Here is a 22,851-nt window from a genome sequence, read left to right as displayed (position 1 = left end):
ATATCCTCTGATCTTTTGACCAAGGAGACTTGAGGAGGAGAGAAACTTCAAAAGGCCCCTGAATTTCAGTTCACTCAAACTTCAGTTATAGTTCCTCCATTTTTTTTTTCTTTCTCCTCTTTGATTTCTGATCTTGGAGGCTGGAGTATAAGGAGGAGGTAAGGTAATCAGAGCTGCCATGAAAGCAGCTGCCATGGATCAGGGGTTTCTCTCCAGGATGCTCCCCTAAGGTCGTGTCCATACTAATTTCCCATGTGGTTCCTGACCCTCGGAAAGCTGTGGGACTAAGGAGACAGAACCATACCAGAAACAGAAGAGCAGTATTTGAAATGGAAGAAGACATTAGTCTCTTACTGCTTTGCCAGGCAGTGCGGGGCCTTGAGAACTTGGCAGGGCCGCTCGCCAGAACATGGTTAGGAGGGAGGCTGACTCTTCTAGGGTGTGGTGCAGGACACTGAGACTGCGTAGCTCACGGACTCCTTTGTTGCCTGGTGCCTGTGGAAAGGGGGAAGGGAACCATGGACAACATTCAAGCTGAGATATCTCAAGGCTCAGGATATCGCAGGCCTGTATAGGTCTTAAGCTTGCTTCCTTTTAAGTGAGGCACAAAACATGGGATGCTTGAACCTATAAAACCCTGGTTCATCCCTGTGTGGTCCCAGGACTGAAGTGCTGCTCCCTTTACCTGGAATGCCTCCTCCACCTGGACACCCTATAAGGCTGTCAAAGCACATTCCCATGTCATGTCCTCTATAGACCTGTTACCTTCCTTTCCTGCAACAAAAGACCCTTCTGCATTGGTCCATTCAAGGCACAAGAGGTGGCTTCTCACATTGTGCTCTTGGCACCTTAGTTTGCTTATCAAAAGAGGTCTATGTCTTGCCCTTGAGTCCAGGCTCTCTGGAGGCAGGGCTGTGTCTATTCATCTATGGGTCTCTGGTGGCTCGGCATAGTCACTGATCCTTGGTTTCTCTCAACAGTAAAGTACTCTGAGAAGCACTGCTTCCCAGCCTTTGCTCTGTCTCAACAAATACCATAGTGTCCCACTTCTTACCCTGTCCACACACAAGGTCCTTATGGACGCAAATCCCTCAGCATCTGTCCATCTGATTGATTTTAAGTGGGCCAGCATGGGCCACCATGATTTAACAGGTAATAACTACCAGAGGGTGCTGAGTTCAACGCAACATCACATGGATGTCAATACTTAACAAATGCACTACTGAGGATGGTGACAACGTTGCACAGACTTCTCTGGGGCTCTAAGGAGGAATATCTAGTTGGCCTTCTCTACAACAGAGTAGAACTTAGAATGAATCAAGAGAAAGGGAAGCAAGGGCCTGGCTAGAATAACTGGAAGATGATTTCTCTGTCATTGGGAGATGCAGGCCACAAAAATAAATAGTGGAGAAGGAAGTAGAACTAACGACAAAGGACACAAAGAAAGGGTGAACCCAGGAGCTATAGGTGTGACTACCTCTGAGCTTTGAGATTCAAGGCCCAGGAAGTTGCATGTGGGCCTCAGGAGAGACAGGATCTTTTGCACCAGCTGTTTTCCCTCCTCAATCTGCTCCCTGAGAGCAGTATAGTCATCGATGTGGCCTATGACATGGCGGCCATTTTTGTTGGCAAAGGAGCCATCCGTAGCATCACCCTCCAGCTTGGGAGAGTTCTTCATTCCTGGAGGAGCATCTGATTCCAGCTCTGTAAAAGAAAACCACGATAATATAGGATCTGTTGTTATTCATAATGATATCCTCAGTTCCAGCCAATGCAAAGAGACAGTGAAAGGATCAAGAAAGGCAGCCTTCAAAAATGCAGGATGGGTCAAGTCCATAGAGACCTTCTGGTTTCTTTATTTTTATACTCTTTCTTACATTGTTACATAATAAACTTGCTAGAAGACAGATTTTATCTTTATTGACAAGTGGACTATTCAGGACAAATAGTATTATAAACATGAAACATTTATGGATAGAAAAGGCACAGACAAGTAAATCAGCGGGACGCAGCACATATATGAACGTAGAGATTACAGGGCAATGATGCAAACAGAACAACAGGACAACTGTGGGAAGAAGAAGAATGAAAAGAAAGGCAGCCACAGAAGATTCAATGAATAGGACTGAAGGTTTTGTGGCATGCAGAGAAAATTTTCTAAATTCAGATATTGTACTTACAGAGAACCAACAGTTATTTGCATTAATAATTTTCCATCATGGTGTATGAGCCATTTAGTTGCCATATTTACCATTTTTCCTGGTGACAATGGCAGTGTCTGAGCCAGGAGAAGAGGAAGAAGAGCTGGGAAGGACCAGAGCAGGAGAATTCATGCCAACATCACGAACTGGAGGGGAAGTAACTGAATCTAGGGAGTAAAGACAATCACAATTTTCAGAACCCCTTGAACATTCTGCACCCCAAATCATGCACAGCCTAATCTTTACCACCCAAGTCTAAGTTGACAGGCCTCCCCTTTCACAACATTAGCATCCATATGCCACAATGAAAAGCAAAAGCCAACAATCAGTTCGCTTGGTATGTTTCCATTATTCCGGAAAAAAAGTGTAACTTCCCATTTAAAAACTTGTTAGATATAATTTTTTAAAAAATATTTATTTTACTTATTTATATGTGGTGCTGAGAATTGAACCCAGTGCCTCACACATGCTAGGCAAACACTCTGCCACTGAGCCATACCCCCAGCCCATTGTTAGATATCATTTTATAAACCCAAACCTGAGTAGAATTTTGTATACGCTTTTTTGTATAATGCATAAATGTATGCATACATATGTTAAAATGTTAATCAAAGGTAGTGGTACAACTTAGTGATAGACTGCTTGCGTATTATGCACAAGGCCCTGGGTTTATTGTTTTTTTAAATTTTTTTAATTTGTTTATTTTTATGCGTACTGAGAATTGAACCCAATGCCTCACACTTGTGAGGCAAGCGTTCTATCACTGATCTACAGCTACAGCCTCCTTGTTGTTGTTGTTGTTGTTGTTGTTGTTGTTTGGTGCTGGGGATCAACCCCAGGGCCTTGTGCATGCAAGGCAAGCACTCTACCAACTGAGCTATATCCCCAGCCCCAAGGCCCTGGGTTTGGTTCCCTAGTACTGCAAAAAAAAAATAAATAAATAAAGTTGATAAAAAACGTGAAATATCAAAAAAAAAGACAGGAAGGTACTGCTAGGGGAAATGTGGGTCAGAGTGAGGTTTCCAGCTCAGGTCTCTGGGGACTGGGAGGAAGAAGGGACTAAACCATGGGGCTGCATCTCAGCTGGTACAAGGAAAAACACTAAGAGGGGAAACTTGGTTAGAAGCAAGAGGATGGGGCAGAAGTGGATGTCTGTCACCTAGAATGAACATGCCTGCCACCCAGTACTTTCCCATGACTCAAGACCATGCCCATCATGACAGCCCCATAAGGGTGAAACAGACATTCAATAAATGCTGAGAAGTTGATGCCAACTGAGTATGGTACTTAGCAGTCCATAGGTATTTCTTACTTGATGGCCACATAAGTCCATGTAATTGTCCCTTTCATTTGACAATTGAGGTCATACTTTCATAAATGAGTATTCAGCAAAAAAGGAAAAAATAAGGATTAAATTGACTCAGTAACATCAGACAGGAGAGTTTGAAAGCTCAGCCTTTTGGAAACCTGAGCATCAATGATTCTTGATTAGAATAAAATTGGAGATATGGCCATGCAGGTGAGTGGAGAGAGTGGGTTAAATGATACATCAAAAGTAAAAACAGAAGAAGATGTAGAAGTTGAATAATGTGTCAAGAGCTTAGGTATGAGAGATCTGTTAACTTTTAATTAAAGTGAGGAAAGCAAAACTGAGACTAGATATTGAAGAGAGTAATACAGATCTGATGAACATGTGTATTTACATGCAGGCAAGAGGATCGGGCAGAAGTGGATGTCTGTCACCTGGAATGATCGCGCTTGCCACCCAGTACTTTCCCATAGCCCTGGTTTTCTTAGGGATAGGAGTATCTTGCCAAATGCCAAGTTCCCCCAGATGAAGGAAAGGGCCACTCTAGAGAGTGTGGCAAGGTCTGTGATACTGAGATAGAGTCTGGTAAGGTGAAAAAAGATACAGATTGGGAATCAAAATATCTGGTCCTAACCTGATTTTGTCCCTAAGTTGTATAAACCCTAGCTTGTCCATTAATATCTCAATGCCCCAGTTTTCTCATGTACTTCAGAGGAAATTAAATATTTGAAAATGCTTGGTAAATTGTAAGGGACTACACAAATACAAGGAATAGATGTTAACATATATAGCTGATAATTATTGAGCAATTCTTATTGTGCCAGACACTTGAAAATGATTTAATTCAATGCTCCAAATAACCATACATGGTATATATTTTATATTATTACCATCTGCAAGTTGAGGAAACCAAGGCTTCAACACTTCATTGTTTAAACACATTGCCCAAAGCAAACCACCTATAATGGTAAACACAGAATCTGGAGACAGGTCTGACTCTAAATCCCATGTTCTCAGGACACCATATTAAAGCCTCTCCAATTTGAGAACTTGACCCTAAGTAACCTAGTACCCCTTCCACTGCACACATATTGGTATCACCCCACTGGCTAAGGGCTTCTTGATTCTTTATCCTTCCTACCTTGAAAGTGTGACTGCTTATTTCCAGGGTCAGGGTTGGTTGGGAAGTTCTGGCTCACAGTGGAGGGGCTGAGGCTGCCTTTGCCAGTACCACCATCTAACTGCTGCTCCAACTGTAGCCGCAGACAATTGTTCACCTGAATGCTCTGTTCTAGTTGCTCTCTCAGAGCTCGTATCTCTGCCACCAGGTGGTTCAAGTCACTGTTCAAAGGAACTTGGTGACAGCCATCCAGGCTGAAAGCTAAAAGAAGAGAGAAGAGGGTTTGGTTGCATTGGCCCATTTTTTACAAGCACTTGTGAGAATACTGTTCTGTGACATTCCTTTCTGCCAAGGACCTTACTGTAGTCTCAGGGACTTGGGCAGCAAATCTGTGGTAGAGATGTTAATCATTCCTGTGTAGCCCCTGGGACACACCAAGGTGACACATTTTCAGTTTGGAATTTTCCGAGGTTCAAAATTACCACCATGTACTTAAAGGCATTTGATTGGCAGGCAATAACAAATCTGTTATCTCATCTCCTTATTAACCTTAGTTCTGCAGGCTGGAGAGCAGGATCCTCCAAGGCAGGAGGTCAGCACTCAACTAGAGAAGGGTAGGGGCTGAGGGAGAAGATTTGATCACCTCTGCACTCAGAAATCAAAGAGGGAGAGGAGGAATGCACCAGGACTTTTGGTAACATGTAAAAATGGGAGTCAAGTACTTTAGACAAGGGTCCTAACAAAGTGAATTTTTCAGCTTCTCTATGGTTTTCATTTCTACTTACCACACATATTTGTACATACTATAATGAAAAGATCTCAGAAATATTTTACCTTAAAGCCAAATATATACATATATATGTATACTTTTTAAAAATTTTTTTTAGTTGCAGATGGACACAATAACTTTATTTTATTTGTTTATTTTTATATGGTGCTGGGGATCGAAACCCAGGCTTAACGCATGCTAGGCAAGCACTCTACCACTAAGCCACAACCCAAACCCAAAGCCAAATATATTTTAAAAGACTGAATTGGTTTTGATTTCTAGCAAGGCAAGAGGGTGCATATACCATGCAAGAGGGTGCCTTGAATTACTTGCACCAAATTGCATCTGGCCCACAGCTATTTACCCATCAAGTGATTATTTGAAGACTATAAATGTCCTCTTGTCACTCAGTTAAAGAGTATATGAAAAAGCTTTTAATTCAATTTTAATTCTTATTGGATTTTGGAATTAAAAATAAGGAATTTTGGAGTTGTAGTGGCAACAGCTTTGTAATAAATCCTAAAAGACCCATGAACAGGAGGAATGGAATGAAAGGGGAAGTGGTTTAGGATCAAGTGGCTTCAGAAACTAATCCAAAGTTTCTATCACACTCCTCCCTTTCTCTCCCTAGATCCAAATTCCCACTAAGTTTTGCTTATTGTCGGTATTTTTTTATGAAACATTTTTCATGTGTCCTTCTTTATCTTCCCAAGCACCTTATATTAAGCTCTCACTTTTTAAAGCTCCCCAAATTATTTAGCCATCCAAGAGGTTTTTTAGATTCTAATGTCTCTAAAATGTCCCACCAGACTTAACATCTTAAAATTCTGTTTTCATTACATACTTTCTTTCATTGAAAAAGAAAAAACCATAGTTATTTCCATTGTATATAAACCTCTATGCTGAATTATGAGTTTTCTATGCACTGGTGTCTTTCATTCCAGTGATCTGATTTCTCACTCCTCCAATCAAACTTCTCCTATAGACAGGCTGGTCTCTCCCCTGACCCAAAATTCACATTGGCTTTGTACATTTGCTATTCTCTCAGCCTGGTAAGGCCCCTATGCTTCAAGTTCTAGTTCATTTTCCCTTTTTAGTAAACTAGGAAACTAAATCCAGTTTTAAGTAAATTCAAATGTGCCTTCTTCATCTAAAGAAGACAAATAGGGAAATATACCAAAATTCTCAAATACTAGATTATTATTTCAGCAGGTGGCAAAAGTCCTCAATAAAAATGCTAATATTTAAAATCAGGCTTGAAATTTTAAGCTTTCGAAGGTATTTTTAAAAGCCAATTATATACATATATATGTATACTTTAAAAAAATTTTTTTAGTTGCAGATGGACACAATAACTTTTGTTTTATATCTCTTAATTTTCCCATGGTGAGTTGGGGGGTCAGGATTAAGGTAAAGTAGGATGGCTGCATGGCTGTCATTATATATTATTTATAATATTTAAGACCTTCACAAATGATGATAGCACCAGAATAGTTCTTTGCATTAAAAACATGGTATAATCTCACGTTGATTAATTTGTTTCTAGCTACCTAAGTAGGTGAAGTTTGATTCTTGTGGCCTATTGTTAGGGCACCCAGACTGAATCTTGCCCATGCCACTAATGTCTCATGCTTGCGCTTTAAGAGGAGAGGGAGAAGGAAAACATACCTTTTAGTCCTTTTTTAGAATTTCCATAAAGTGCCTCATAGATCTGTAGCTCTGACTGCAGGGAATGGAAGAGCTGCTGTTTCTCTTCACACTGCTGCTGCAGGAGGGCCAGCTTGTGTTGCAGTCTGTCAGGGAGAAGCAAGGGCCCACTGAGCTGGCAGGGCTGCTCAGCCATACTTGGGCAATACACTATAAGCCAACCTTTGCTTCCTAGAGTTTTAGCTCTAGACATCCCCTCAGGGATCAGGAAGACCATCTCCTTTACTTTACAGATGTAGAAGCAGAGCCTGAGACAGGTAAAGTAAGTTGGTGTGAAGCAGCATTAGTTACCTAAGCTAGGACCAGGACAGACACACCAGCATAGTGTCTTCACTGGACCCCCAGTGCTCTTCATGCTGACAGGTAATTGTGGAGCTTGTGCTTTGGATGAACATCACTCAAACTTGTGCTGCTGAGGCAGCTTCCAGGTAAAGGTGAAAGTAATGTCCTATATCTAATTGACAGCATGGGAATGGTCTTTCTCCAGTCTCTGGTACATGCAAGTCTTACGTAACTCCACTTTGGAGTGCAAAAGGTATCCCTAGAGAGGCCCTCCTCTGCTCAAATTCACCCAGGAAGCAGGAATAGCAGATGGGAAACCAGGCTTCCCAAAGAGGACACTACTGTCTTGCCAATGTACCTTATAAATCTGAACATGGGGCTCCCTTGCCCTTACCTGGAGTCATTTTCCTGGAGGGACAGACGTTCCTCCCTGAAGTGCAAGATCTCCTGTTGCTTCTCCTGTAGGTCTTCTAGAAGCTGCTGCCGCTCCACCTTTTGCTGCTCCAGCTCCTTTTCCAGCTCTTGAAGGCGGGATCGAGAGGAGAACAGAGCCTCCCTCAGGCATTCTGTTTCCTGTGAGTGCCCTAGTGGGCAGAACAACAGGTATGGGGTAAAAGCTCAGTAGGGAGATGAGCCAAAGTGCACCAATCAAAACCAAGGTAAGGCATAGGGACAGAGTTTGGCTTACTGTACCCATATATGCTAAAGTCCGGTATACCTCCATTTTTGTAGTGCCTGATTCTCTCATTTAGTATGGCCTCCCTCACTCTGAAAGAAGACATTCTGGTATCTAAAGCTTACCATTTATTGTTTGTTCAACAATCTATCTCAAATTTGCCAAAGATCAACATCAAGATTTCTTGACCATGGTTTTTAGAATATATTTTTTCATCATTTTGAAAATTGGGACATTTGTTTTTGCCAGGGCTAGCAGCATCTCTCTGATCACAAGTTTTCAAATATGATTGATAGGAACCTTGAGAATAAGGCTGGATGTTCAGTCAGTCCTCTGAAGTGGAACTTGCCTGGGCCTAGCAAACAGTACTCATTTAAATCTCTACTCTCTTCTCACCAGTAAGGTCTGTTCTATTCTTTCCAAATATGCAATGATAGTTTAGTCACTCTTCCTTCTCTCTTAACTATTAACTTTTGTTATCTTCCCCAAGCAGGAACCTTTCCTCTGAAGTATGCTTCAGAGTGACTAATTAAGGAATTATCTCTTGAAGCCTTTGGCTTCCTCAAGCATTTCCTCATTCTGGATTTATTCCTCTCAGAAACTATCCTTAGCCTTTTTGTAGATATTTAACAAATATCTGTAAACAAAAGGAATTTGTGATGGTTATACATTGATTTGATTGGGTCAATTAACTCTAAATCAGGTGCCTCCCAGGTCACATGAGAAATGATACTTACCCATAGATGCCTATCAAATACAGTTGGGAGAGTTATGGAGAACATTTGCTAGTACCTCCTGACACAGAAGTGTAGGACTACCTATCAGAGAGCAGTGTGAAATGTATAGTGAGGGGATGTGGTGAGGTGACAGAAGAACAGATGAGGGACACACTGCTGCAGTTCAGTGTGGAGAAATGTGACAGGAAATACACACACACACACACACACACACACACACACACACACACATTTCTTCCTTTCAAGGGTCCAAACCAGCTGTGAATGGGAGGAGGTAGAGTAAATCTCATACTGATAACCAGTTTGAAAGTTAGTGACTCTGGACCTCTGTAGGTGGACTTCACAGAAGTGATGGACTTCTTGGGAGGGCCATGGTTGGGACCTCTTAGGAAGCAGCCCTTTGTAGAGTGAGAATGGCTACGAGAATCTTGAATTGGTAGATTAACAGCTTAATAGCTGTTATCTTGGCCTTCTTTTCTTTGCTTCTCCAATTGGTGACTGCTGTGGCCAGGGAAGAAAGAGACATGGGTGTTACCAGTTTGTGATTTTTGTCCACCTACCTCTGGAAACGTGACTCAGCTGAGCTTGAAGGCTCCGGTTTTCTTCCCTGAGGGCTCTGTTCTCATTGTAGAGCTGAGGCATAGATTCCAGGCTCTGACTGTAGAAGTGAGAGGTGGATCCTGTCCAGGGAAATATACATTTGAGTTACAGATACTTCCAAAAGTTTGCCATTTTGTATCTCCCAGAGATCTTTTGTCCCAACCTAGCAGAAAGCTCCCAAAACTCTAAGTGCCAGCAGCTCAGAGGAAGAGCACGGGGAGAGAGAAGAAATAGTGGGGGAAGGCCTTTATAGATCAGGTTTTACCACATGCCAATCACAAGGACACACAGAATCAGTAGGCAGCATGTAAAGGAGATTAAGTATGATGTGAGAAATAAGTAGACTCTGGGGACTAGACCTAGTTCAGCCTGGAGGAAAGTTATTCTCTAAGCTCAGATACATTCATGAAGTAGGATAATAACGCTTAACCATCTCCCTTGCTGGACAGTCTGTAGGGAGCTACTGAAGGAAAGTATACCAAAGGGTTTGAAAACTGAAACTCTGCCAAAGGGCCTTTTCTTCAAAAGTTCCCTAAATACATCCAGAAACAGGAAGAGCTGGGCCTTCCCTACCACTATCACGGGCAGTGGAACTGAGCCGGTGTTCCAGCTGCTCCCGCAGGCGGTCATTGATGCAGATGGACTCTTCCAGCCGCTGGCGCAGGTTCCGGATTTCACCAAGATGCTCTTCCAGTAGGTCAGCCCCTGCATCATACCACCAGGACATGGAGAGAAGTGGGAAATGAGAGTCCTGGTTACTAGGAAGAATGGGAGATGGATCAGCCTCAGCATGACCCCTAAAAATCACCATCCTTCTGCTAACTTCCTTCTCTCACACGGGCACTGAGGGGACACAGGTAACTTTATTTAAGAGTAAATGGGCTTTCTTTTTTTTTTATTGGTTGTTCACAACATTACAAAGCTCTTGACATATCATATTTCATACATTAGATTGAAGTGGGTTATGAACCCCCAATTTTACCCCAAATGCAGATTGCAGAATCACATCGGTTACACATCCACAATTTTACATAATGCCCTATTAGTAATTGTTGTATTCTGCTACCTTTCCTATCCCCTACTATCCCCCCTCCCTTCCCCTCCCATCTTCTCTCTCTACCAAGAGTAAATGGGCTTTCAAACGCAGAATGGTCCTTTACTAAGGAAACCCCATGGGCTCTCTCTCACACAGAGGCCTGGTAAAGTTCCACGATTTAGAAAAATAACTGACAACTCTGGTTAGAGCTTGCCTACCATCGGGAAAGGCCTGGCCACCGCCTGGTGTGGCTTTGAGGATGATAGAAAAGTCCTCACTCTGACTTTCTTCTAATGCCTTTCTTCTTACTGATATTATAACTGAACAATTTTTAGCATAGTCCTCCAATCCTTAGAGAGAAGACCTAAATTAAAAGCACATGACCTTCAATTTATCCCATGTGGTTAATGACCCAAACTAAAAACTTCCCTCAAATTGCTTTTAATATGGTGGGAAAAGCAGGATAGCCTGCATAGATTGAGAGATCTGAAGATGGATTAGAGAGGAGAAAGGAGCAACCCCAAGGAAAGAAAAAGGATGCACAAAAGAAAAGTGGAAGAGATGCTAAGAATAGACCGCATCAACTATACCATTTTGTTTGGGGCTCAATCTTTTTCTGAGAATTATAACATCTTACTGTTGGAACTGAGCTGTGTTCCTGTATCCACCTGCTTAGTTATACCCCTCCACTTGATGTGATTGTTTTTTTGTGTACAATACATATGTGTGGGTGGGGATTTCATAAAATTCATGACTGACAGAAGAAAATCCCTGTGAACATCTGCCTGGCCATCTAGAAGGGTCTAAAAGAGTGGGCTGCAAAGAGGTCAGGTTCAATGAAGGAGAACAACATGTGTGAAAGCACAGGGGACAGGTCACTGACTTTTCTACAGCCCTGCAGAGCACCAAAACCCTCTGCAGGGAGAAAGAAAGGGTGCACTTAGAAAGGATGTGGTACTAAGACTGCTCTTTGATCATATTCCTACTCTGGGAGCCAGGGATTGGGGAGGAGTGAAGAAGCCCTGCCCAGGTAGGAGAGGAGCAAACCAAATGCTATTCCTTTCAAAGGCCAAGACTCTCAGCTTTGTGTTTACCTGTGGGTTTGGAGTTAAGCTGATACACTGAAGAACCTGAAGAGATGTCCCCAGAGACACTCCCTTTCTGAGGTCTCATGACATCCCACTGGCCATTGCTACCCAGGTACCCAGGATCCAGGATTCTTCCCAATTCCATGGCACTCCTCATTGGAGAGTGGGACTGGGCAGGGTTGAGGTAGTGGGAAGAGCTGGTTTCTGAATGGCTGCCTGGCAACGTGGCTGTGGAAGCTGGAGGAACACTGCTGACACCTGCAGAAAGAAACATGAGTGAGAAACCAACAGGGTGTCAGAAGGGAAGGATCAGCAAGGAATTCTGTGATTACTAAGAATGAAGATTACCAGGGGCCATGTGGGTCTTCAGAGGTCACATCCACTGTGAGACACCAATGGCATAAAGACCTAGAGGGGATAACTTGCACCTTTTGTACTTCTTAGCATGAGACACCAATAGAAAAGGATGGATAAAGTAAGCTGAATCACCTTCGTATACAAGGAAAAGTCCAGTGACCCTATTCCTGGATCCTACTATAATTCTTCATGACAGAGTCTAGGAAGTTTCCCGAGAAGTTCCAGAAATAGGACTTACTCCCAATGTTAGGGGTCAGAGCATGATGGGATGTAGGATTGAACATCCCTGAGAACAGGAATGTTTGCCTATGAATATTTGCTGTCCCTGCTAACCAGTAAATCTTTCTATTCCTCCTTTGGAGTTTTCAGAGGAGAAAGAGGACACAAAATCCAGCAAGACAAGGCAACTCAATTCCTCTAGACTAAAGAACCCTATTCTGAGCCTGAGAAAGCCCTATGTAAGGCAAGTTGTGATTTGGATCCCCTCCAACATGATTCAAGGAACTGAAAGGTGTCACCATATCTGCCCAAAGACCACTGAACCCATTCCAAGGAGGGAGGCCTGACCTTGTATTGCATGGACTGATGTCTCCATATGTCCTATGAAACCACAGGGCTTCCACTTGAGCCCTTGAAGCAGAAGTAAGAAGTTGGGTGACTAAAAACTGTAAAATTCTGCCTATATCACCTGTTTCTAGCCATAATTAGGGAGCTTCTGAAGAGAAGACCCTTTGAGTTTCATCTTTGCTTCTGTGTTTAAAAAAAGAAATAAAATAAAAAGTTTGACATGGGAAAGAGGGGAGAAAACGTGGGCAGGGCCATAATTTAGAAAATTCAGAAGACTGCTTTCTTCCAAGGATTATCAACATGGGCAGCAGAACAGACATGCATCTTCCCCTAAACAAACAGGAGTGAGTTCATCATTTCCTTCAATCAATCCAAACTTCTAAGAGGGGTTAATGCAATTATCACTTGCCAGTTTTACCCCCAATTTTTCTAGTTGTTCTTTAAAGCACTATTAGTGAGTAAATTCATCATATGAAGGGTTTTTTTCCCCTCTTTTTTCCTAAACCCAAAGTATGATTTGGGTTTAGGAAACACACACACAGACACACACACACACACACACACACACACACACACACACACACAAATAAAATTTATGATGAGGTATCCAGCCCATAAATGTATCAAACTATTTTCTAAAAGATGACTGTACACAGCCTATAAATTATGTGACTATATAAGATGAACTATCTTTGGGAGTCAGAGGACAGAATTCACAATCAGACATCATGACCTGTGTTTATGATTCCAGCTGTCCTGTCCTGGGGTGGACATGAACCTTGTGCAACAAAAAAGGGCCTCTGTTACTTCTGCTTCTGAATTCTTCTACCACCACCCTTTTTCCTTGAGCTCATAATGTCAAGAACTAAACTTGATTAAAATCATTTCACAGCAGAATATAAGAGCCCCACAAAGGAGTCCATCCATATATGTGGCCACCTTTTTTTTTTATAGTCATGTAATCCTAAGTGGACAAAACAAAATCTTTCTTCCATTCCCTACCAGTAAATACTTCTCCCATCTGTCCACATTCTGCACACTTGGTGGTACCCAACCTGTCAAAAGTGTGTGAGCACTAGGTCTAGAGCTTCCTGAACATATCCTATAACTGATGAGACACACACACCAGAAAGACAAAAGCAAATGCATATCAAAATAAGCAAGCAGAGCCTTCCCTCCCTCTTCCATTTATAGCATGTGCCACTGTTTGTTTTCCATCTTCACCATCAAGCCAAAGCCATGCAGAGCAACACAATGTGAGACTGCCGCTCGCAAGCACACAAGGGCAGCAGTTGTGCTCACTTTCTCCCAACTGCTTCTGCAGCATCTGCAGCTCCTGTTGAGCCTCAGCCAAGGACACCACTGGTGTCTCACAGCAGCCAAGGAAGGGAGGACCAAGGGAGCTGAAGGGCAGGAAACTGGATGGAGCTGAGGGCAATGGAGCCTGGGGGAGGCTAACCGGCTTGGGTATGGAGTTAAAATGAAAGCCTAGAAACAGAAAGTTAGGGAGAAAGGAGACAATATCATTAGAGAGAAAGTGAGAGAAAAGCATGGGTAAAAGATTGAGAAGGTGAAATAATTCCCTGACCAGATACCAACTGGTAGAGTGGCTTACACTTAATGAGGTGCAGGCTGAGCCAGCCAAGAGTGACCTTTGCTCCAGAGAGGTTGACCCGGCTGACCTCTCCTCCTTCCCCCCTGCCAGGGCTGTCTTATATATATGTTTTTTGCTCATCTTGAAATCAATTGGCTACAGAAGGCAAGGGGTCATTACTGACCCTCACCCATGTCAAAATGGCTGTGCCCCAATGACCTCAAGGGCCACTGGGTGTTACTCCCAGCATGTATCAGTCCTTGACTCTGGGAGTGATTCTTCCTACACCTACACTTCCTCTTCTGAAAGCATCAGGGTCCATCTTGAGGAAGGCAGGAGTTGATAGGGCTGTCAGGAAATTTGCATTACTAGTACATGGAATTCAAGATTTTGATGGAAACAAATGTCAGAAACCCAAATCAGCATCTTCTTTCACCAGAGGAAAAACAGAAGCCTTTATTCAGTGGCTTACAAACTTGTCTGGGCACTAGAACTACTTAGGACAAACTCATAATACATGCAGATTCTTCTGTCCTTAATGCAGAGCTACAGAATCATGAACTCTTGAGAGCAGGGTTTGGAAATTTTCACTTTTGAGAAATCTCCAGGTGATCTTTATGCCGCCCATTGATAGCCTGATTTTTGTGAACCCTGGGAAGTTCCAATGTTTGCCTCTGTTTCTTCTTTACTAAAAATAGGTAGAGGGCAGGTATCCAATGGAAGGACCAGAAATTAAGACTGCCCTGTAGAGAATATCTAATGTAGAAGACAAGACAATGGTTACATTCTAAAACTCATTCACTGCCCCACGAGGCTGACATCATGACAGAGTAATACTGCAAAGACACCCAAACTGCCAAGTAGCACAGCTCAGGCCTCTTACGGAAAAAGTCTTCTGATTCTTAAAACCCCTGGCTTTCTGCTCTGTGAACTGAGCATTTAAGCAGATATCTATAGTTCTGGGCAAAAAGTTTTCCCCATGATCTCTTGGTCTAGCTGGTACATACTCTGGCTCAGAAACTCTGTGCCCAGTCTCAGGTTAGGGACACCTTTCTTCCTCAGAAGAGAGGAGGGTGGCAAAAGAAAGCACTGTGCTTCCTGGGAGAATCCCTATCCATGTCAGACTACACTGAAGGCAGCCATCCAGGTGTGTGGGGCAGGAGGTAAAGACAAGGCTGGCCCTTTCCCTGCCAACTCTTGTGTAGAGCTGTGAGTGAACAATGTAGCCTCTGGCAACTATGCTGAGACACAGAAGTGAAATGTACCCATCTAGTTGCCCCCAGGATATATACCCCACATATATACATCAAGGCCTAGTAATACATTCACAAATCCAGGAATGATAGTATAAAATAAACAGAATTTAGTCACAAAGTAAGCCATACCACCCATTACACAGGGCCACTGTGAAGAATACATGGGTAACATGTATGCAGGATCAGTAAATGGGAATTTCTTTCCGTTCTTTGATTGTAATCCTGTAAGAAAATTTTGCCTCTTTGTTCCCCAGGCTAAATAAAAGAAAGAAATAAAAATGTTTATTTAAAATTATTAGCTAACTATTGGTCAAAATTGGTATGCTGATCAAAACTTGTCATGGATTACTTATGTTCTAATTTTTTTTTTTTAATCAGACACAATTGGTGCATTAAAGTGGTATCTTGATTTTTTTCTAGGATGTGATGCACCAATGGTTTCTATATTCACACCTTTGTCCCTGAAGGAAAGTCCAACGGGCAGCTGACGAAGAGGAGATGAAGCTACTGCATACCTGGATGGGCCTGGTTGGCCTCCTTGGGGGCATTCAGGGGAGTTGGCAAGCTGATGGGGTTGCTGCTGGACTCGGCCTTAACCCCCTGTGAAGCACTGGTTACTGATGGTTTAGAAGACAATACAGCAGAAAGACTTGAATGATGGATGGAATCTATAAAACCCATGAATGAAAGAAAATGATGTTCCACAGAGAACTGGAATCCTGGCCTTATATTTAACTAGGGGTACCAGGGCTGGGGTCTTGCTGTCAGAAAAAGCTCCAAGCACAGGCACTTTTGCAGTGTTCATTTTCTTGCTTGCAAATAGTTCTTTTAGTGAGGTATCAACTTCAGGGGTTATAGTGGGGCTCAGAGCCCTGAAATGATGAAATCTCTACCTCTAAAAATATCAGGGAAGACTGGCAGCAGCAACTGTGGACACCCACAGATACTCAGGAGATACTGCTCAGGAACTGCAGCAAGATCACTACAAGAGAGACGAGATGTTCAATCTTAAAGAAAGATGTCTATCAGATTCAGTGAAGAAGAAAACTCTTCCCACCATCTTCTCATTCTGTGCACTACAGATTGCCTTGAGTCCAACAGCAATATATGCTGATGGGTAATAGGGTGACATAGTAAATTGCAGAGTCAGGAGCAAAGTCCCTAGCCCATGGGAGCCTGTGCTTGGCACTTGGTCCCAAAACCATGTTCAGCCTGATACACACCAAGGCAGAGCTATAAGGCCTGGTTTCCTAGGTCTCTGCTCAGTCTAAATAGAAGGGCACCTCTCAGAAAGTACAGACTACCTGAGTGACCAGGTGAAGCTTTCTTCCCTTCACAGTGTGTATACTCGCTGGCTATGTCCATGTCAGAGCAGGCTTCCAGCTCATCAGATAAGAAGGAGGTGCTGCTGGGAGAGCGGTGGAAGTCAGACAAGGCATGGCTGCTGGGGGGCGAAAGAGACCGGGCATCCAGCTTGGCCTGCAGGACTTCAATCACTTTTTCCTTCTCCTGCAGCTCCCTGCTGAGCCTGGTGGGAAGAGAGGTAGACAACCGGTGAAACCAAGTTCACACAGTCCAGCAAGTCCTTACTAAGGCATATGAGAAAAAGTCACATAAGCCAGGGGGACCATTCTGCATAGCACAATTGACATAACTCATTTCTAATTGGGGCTGGAGGACAGGTAGGGGACAGATGAAGAGTGAACAATAGTTACCCAGCACACTGGCTACATAGTATGCTCAGGACCGAGGAGACAGTTATCTAGGTATGATATGATCTCTGAACAACTGCAGCCCAAGGACTGTTTCTTATCTCCAATTAGACCAGTATAAAATATTGAAATTGAGCATTTAAAAGCATTAAAAAAATTGTCCCAATATCTAGGACTACATTAGGCAGAATCATCTAGTTGACTGAAATGTCTGTGATAGATTAGAAATAAAAATCCAAATACCTTGACACCACAGTTATTTTGAGGCACAGTTGTAACACAGACAGCTCAAACTAGTGGCTATAACTTACCTTTAGCACATATCTTATACAGCATTATAAGAAGTGACACATTAAAAAATGGTTCCTGAGGCATCGTGGCTTCCCAGGGCATCCAGCCTCTTTCACTGGGCCTCTTTCACTAGATACGGTATTATGACTCCTTCTTCTCCAAGAAAATTGGGTGGCCATTAAGCAAGCTGTCAATCCAACTTAGGGCAAGCCAACCTTGTAAAAATCTTAACCCTGGTCATTAAATACACAGGGGGAAAGCAGGGAAGGCCCCTGGAAAAGGTGAGAAGACTCCTGAAACCTATTTAATTCACTTGTAAGTCATGCTAATTCTAAGTTACGAACCTTAGAGAATTAATGTGTCCATGGAATTATATCAAAAGACAAGAAAGGATTTGGTTAAAAATAATGTTAAGATGTTCAGTGAATAAATTAATTGATTACATTCAGCCCCCCCCCAATTTATGAAGTTGCAGCACATTTGACCCCTTGGGCCCTAGTCCAGATGCCTTTATAAGATTATTTTCTGAATTACCTGAGGGCCAGCGGCTCAAGTTCAGCTTGTTCTTTCTCATTTTTATGATCCTCTGCAAACCAAATTCAGAAAGAAATAGTAAGAAATTAAACACATCTCATTTCACACATCATAAACTCAGGGGCCTATTCAGACACAGAATAGTGATTACTCTACATGTGTGTCCAGAATAATTATTTTGAGGACCTCAGTTGTGTCTTTGTAGAAGTGAGGTGGCAGACTCAACTGAGTTTGCTAGGCAAACTCCCTAACCATTGTGACTTTGTCTGCCTTAAATCATGGCAAAACTTCAAAATATCTTTTGCCTCCTTGATCACAAGATACCTCCTAGGTGCCCTCTCAAATACTCCAGCCTTTATGTCCTGCCATAGACTTCCTCCCAAATACACAGCTATGTGTCCCATTACTGCTCTCATGTAGAACCTACTCTTGTCTCTGAGGAAATGACAGCCCTGTTCCATCTTTGCACCTGTCACCAGTAGAAGGACTGGTTTGTCCCCCAAGTCTGAGCCTGCTATAGTCCTAGGAAATTCTATGTAACAGGTTCTATAATAACCAACATATCCCTTGAACTACCATAGCCACTACCTTCATTATGTCCAAAATGGCTTTATTTATATTTGAAATACATGTATGTGTGTGTGTGTGTGTGTGTGTGTGTATTGCAATCAATTAAGAAACAGATGATAAAAGGAAAAGTAATTTGCTCAAAGCAGGTTGATGGCAGCACCTAGGATGAACTTGCATCTTTCAGTTCTTAATTCAGGACTCTTCATTGTAACAGAGCCCTTTCATCTCCCTCTCTCTAACATTAGATGGATGCTACCTCCTGCCTGAAAGGTCACATTCAATATGTGATGAATTCTCTGCAGTTGTAACCATGGCATCTCCAACCATGTATGTTCCTCTTGGTACTCCTTGCTAGCCAGTCATTATCCTGTAATGGCCCACAGGAGATGAAGTAAAATTGGACCCTGGGATAAAATTGTGCAGTGGAGGTGTGGTGGTTACCTGGGCCTGAACTGTGAGAGTGACTGAGAGTATTCCAAAGTCCCATGGCCTACTTACTGGTGCTGAGTTTGCTGGTAAGTCTCTCAGTCAGCTGACTTCCCTGGGCAAGTTGCTCCCGGAAGCTCTGACCCAGGTAGTAGTCAATATCATTGCTCCTTAGGAGATCCTCAAAAGATTTGACTGTATCTTTTGCATGCTGGGTAAGAAGATAACAAATACCCCTCCCTTCTCGTATTTTTTGCCGTAGGTAGGATAGTTCTCGGGCCTGATCCTGAATCAGGGAATCATATTTTCTACAGGGAAGAGAAGAGAAGAGAAGAGAAGAGAAGAGAAGAGAAGAGGAGAGAGAGAGAGAGAGAGAGAGAGAGAGAGAGAGAGAGAGAGAGAGAGAGAGAGAGAGAATGAATATGGGAAAAAAATGAATTAAAGTTATAGGGGCTTCCTTAGAGATTTCAGAGAGAATATACCTAAGGAACTCCCCCAAGAGAAATTCATATAATCCATAGGAGGTATTTAAGAATAAATGCTATTCTGAGAAACTACTGCATAAAAAATTAGTATGCCACTGTTCTTCAACTGTCTCATATATATTAGCCATATGTCCAAAACTAAATCATAAATTCTGTGAAAGTAAAGACAATACCATATGGTACATCTCATACAGCACCAGTATAATGTAGGCTCACAATAGATACTCAATAAACACTTAAAATCACTTAATCCTAAGTTACATAGGACTTTTCATGTCTTTTATTTCTTCTGTGCTATGATACTGTGGCAGACTGTAATTTACAAAGATGGCCATTATACGACCTCCAGTCCCATATGCTCTGGTACAATATGGCTTTGCCACTTCTTCATCAGCATTTAGAGGTTATTCTCTACTTTCTTAAATCTTGGAAGGCTCTATGACCATTTTAACCAAGATAATACAGTGGAAGTAACATTGTGCCAATTCTGGGACTAACTCTTAACTGACCTGGCAACTTTTACTTCCTGCCTGAGATCTCAGCTTTCACAGAGAAAGCACTCTGAGAACACCACACTATGAGAAGCCAAAGACAGAAGGAAAGCCCTGGACATTAGGAAGCCCTGTGGAGAAAGAGAAGCCAGGGAGCACTGACTCACTAGACATGTAGATAAAGAAATTGTGTCCAGCCCAGTGAAGTCTTTCTGATTATTCCAGCCTTAGCTACCATTTGATGGCAGCCACCCAGGGGCCCTGCTGAGCCCGGTAAACCCACAAAACCACGAGAAATGATAAAGCTACTATGTTGTAAAGTGATTATTTAGCAATAGATAAATATGACAGATACCAAGATGGATGTCCATTCAGTGTTTTTCAAAATGAAGTTTCAGAAACAATAACAATTATGCAAATAGCACTGAACTTAATGCATGTCAGACACTATTTTAAGCTCTTGCATTAATTCACTGAAAGCTACTAACCATCCTTCGAGTTGGCCTCTCTTATTATCTTCATTTAATAGGTAAGCAAATAGGTTCAGAAAAGTTAGGCAAATTGTACAACTAATAAGTGACAAAGCTAGGAGTTAAACCCAGGTAGTCTGAATCTAGCTTTCTACTATCTCATACTAGATAGATTACAGTTGATAGACAGACAGACAGATACTTTAAATATATTCCTAAAAGAAAATCCCAGCAACCTGGCATCTCCCAGACACTGGGCCATCATACAATGTACTAATGATCACTGATAATAAGTATCTTCTCAGACTTACCACCCCTTAAATAAGTGCCTTCTTACTATGTTGGTATGTTCTTCATTCAAACTACCTAGGTCACTCAATTCCAAGCACAAACTTAGACATCATCAATCAAATAGTGCACTCCTTACCCAGGCCACGAGGCTGATCTCAGCTCCTCGGCCAGCTTCCCTTCTATTCCGGTTTTTGGGAGCTGAGCCTCCAGCTGGGATACTCTCTGGACAAGACTCTCCAGATCCTTTTTGGCCTGAAGGCCTGGAGGGTAGAAAGCCCCAGTGCCATCAGACAGCCACCCCTCATCCTCATCAGTGACACTATGGGGTGAAGACCCCTCAAGGGTGCCAATAGCCCTCAACTTCCGGGGTCTTTCCAGACTAGATGAATAATCACTTGTAACCGAGAGAGACCGGACACGGCTCTTGAGGTTCTGAATGACCTTGTTGGCATTCTGCAGCTGGGCTTTCAGATCTTTAATGTCCTTTTGTAGAACAGAGATGTTTTCTGACTTTCCATATGCCTGGGACTCTTCCTGCTTCCCTAGCCGGCTCTCTGAAGGCTTCTTCCCAGGAGGGTGTGTGAGGGCTGGGCCCAGGTGCCCTTGCTCAGAGCACAGCCCTTCCATGAGTACCAGGCTGTTGTGCTCCTCACATTCTGAAAGACAGAGACAAAGACATCTTCCTGAATACAGACTGGACATGCTATTGTGGTCATTCCCTTTTCAGGGAATAGGTTTAGCCATAGGAATAATAATTAGTGGAGCAAAATTGAAGCAGTACTCAATTCAACCTGGTTCTGTACCAGTATTCAAACCTAATATTTTATATCCTCCCAACAGCCCTGCAAGTTAGGTATGGACGCCTTCCATTTTACTGACTCAGAGATAAACTAACTAGCTCTAGATCATTCAGACTAGCACATGGCAAAGCCATAATTCAAATCCTCCAATGTCATGTGTACGTCCCGTACACATTGCTGCCTCTTAAGTATGACATTAACTTGGGCCTTTATTAAATAGCCATTTAATAATGATAGTAGTTTTATTGAATAACTATTTTAGCAGTTGAGGAAACTGAAGCACAGAGAAATTCATAAACTGAAATTTGAACCAACTAGGCTTGCCCCAGGATTTCTGCTCTTATCTGCCACACTACTCTGCCTCAAGGGAAAAGAGATGGAAAGTGTTTTTCTCCTTTTCTCAGTATTAATTAGGTAGGGGCCCCATGACTATTGTCTTTTATAAGGCAAAACAAAATATTTTTTTAAAAATGTATTGCTTACATAACCCCAAGAGCTCATCTATTCTCTTCTTTCTTAAGTAGTCCTTGGTATTTTTTTCTATAATAGTGATATGGATAGAATGTTATTTTGTTAAGAGAAGTATGCTAAAAGTTAATTATAGAAGGTGAAACTCATATTCAGACTCATTTTGAAGCAGAGTTCTCCACATTTCCTATCCTTTTCTGGTCCTGGGTCCCTTTCAATCACAACTCCCCAACCCCTACTAATCAATAAGGTATGGGAATAGCCTAGGACCAATGGAACAGGAATGCATATAGCTCTCTTTATAGGAGTGCTCTCAGAAAATGTTTGCTCAGTGATTGAAGGGAAGAGATAGAAACCTCCATTCAGCCCTCCTTGCATTCCTGTTCCAGTGGTCCTAGAATGGCAACCAAATGTGACAGCTGACCCTGGGGCAGGCAGGTGAGTCCTATACCCTATGATCTTACCAGGGCTGGTGGTCTCCTCACGTTCAGCCTCATTTTCACTTCGACCACAAGTCTCATAGCCCAGGTCCTGGAGATCCACCTGGACCTGCTTGCTGTCCTGCTTCACCAGGGATTCACCTGCTCAGGAAGTAACAAAGTATTACAGAGTATCTGAATTTCTCACATGTTCCCTGAACTTCTGGGGCATACACCCTGAACTTTAGGGGCAGGGAGGTCAGATCAAGTGTGGAATATATGTTCTTTTGATTGGGGGCAGGAGAAGAAATCACCTGCTCCAGGCAGGATTTCTTTGAGGATGAGCTTGTTTTTCACTGATAATCTCACTTCTGACAACGTAGGTTGGGACTAGAAACTTGTAAGTTGGATATTCAATACTATCATCTCTGGAAGCTGCAGTGAGACTTGCAAGTCCTTTATCCACAGGAGTTCAGTAAATGTTTAAATGGGGCTGAGCTAATGTAGAGTCCCAAGACATCTAGACCTGTATTGGCTAATACAGTGGCTATTTTATATTAAGTTAATTAAAATCAAGTAAAACCTAAAATTTCCA

At 42.5% G+C, this 22,851-nt stretch overlaps 1 protein-coding gene across 1 annotated transcript in view; it reads right to left on the bottom strand.

Moving 5' to 3' along the window:
- LOC308656940 (myomegalin-like) overlaps positions 1–22,851 on the bottom strand; it is a 151,225-nt gene that overhangs the window by 3,995 nt on the left and 124,379 nt on the right. The window contains 17 exon segments of the mRNA XM_081308319.1: positions 355–495; positions 1,478–1,704; positions 2,252–2,368; positions 4,652–4,891; positions 7,068–7,192; positions 7,783–7,972; positions 9,362–9,481; positions 9,975–10,106; positions 11,532–11,783; positions 12,450–12,512; positions 13,752–13,937; positions 15,815–15,967; positions 16,604–16,827; positions 17,837–17,888; positions 18,905–19,140; positions 20,706–21,225; positions 22,302–22,418. Of these exon segments, the coding sequence (XP_081164445.1) occupies positions 355–495; positions 1,478–1,704; positions 2,252–2,368; positions 4,652–4,891; positions 7,068–7,192; positions 7,783–7,972; positions 9,362–9,481; positions 9,975–10,106; positions 11,532–11,783; positions 12,450–12,512; positions 13,752–13,937; positions 15,815–15,967; positions 16,604–16,827; positions 17,837–17,888; positions 18,905–19,140; positions 20,706–21,225; positions 22,302–22,418 (3,095 nt within the window).

This window comes from Spermophilus citellus (genome assembly GCF_964194105.1).
Source record: "Spermophilus citellus genome assembly, chromosome: 9".
Taxonomy (NCBI): domain Eukaryota; kingdom Metazoa; phylum Chordata; class Mammalia; order Rodentia; family Sciuridae; genus Spermophilus; species Spermophilus citellus.
This window is presented reverse-complemented; position numbering and strand designations above follow the sequence as displayed.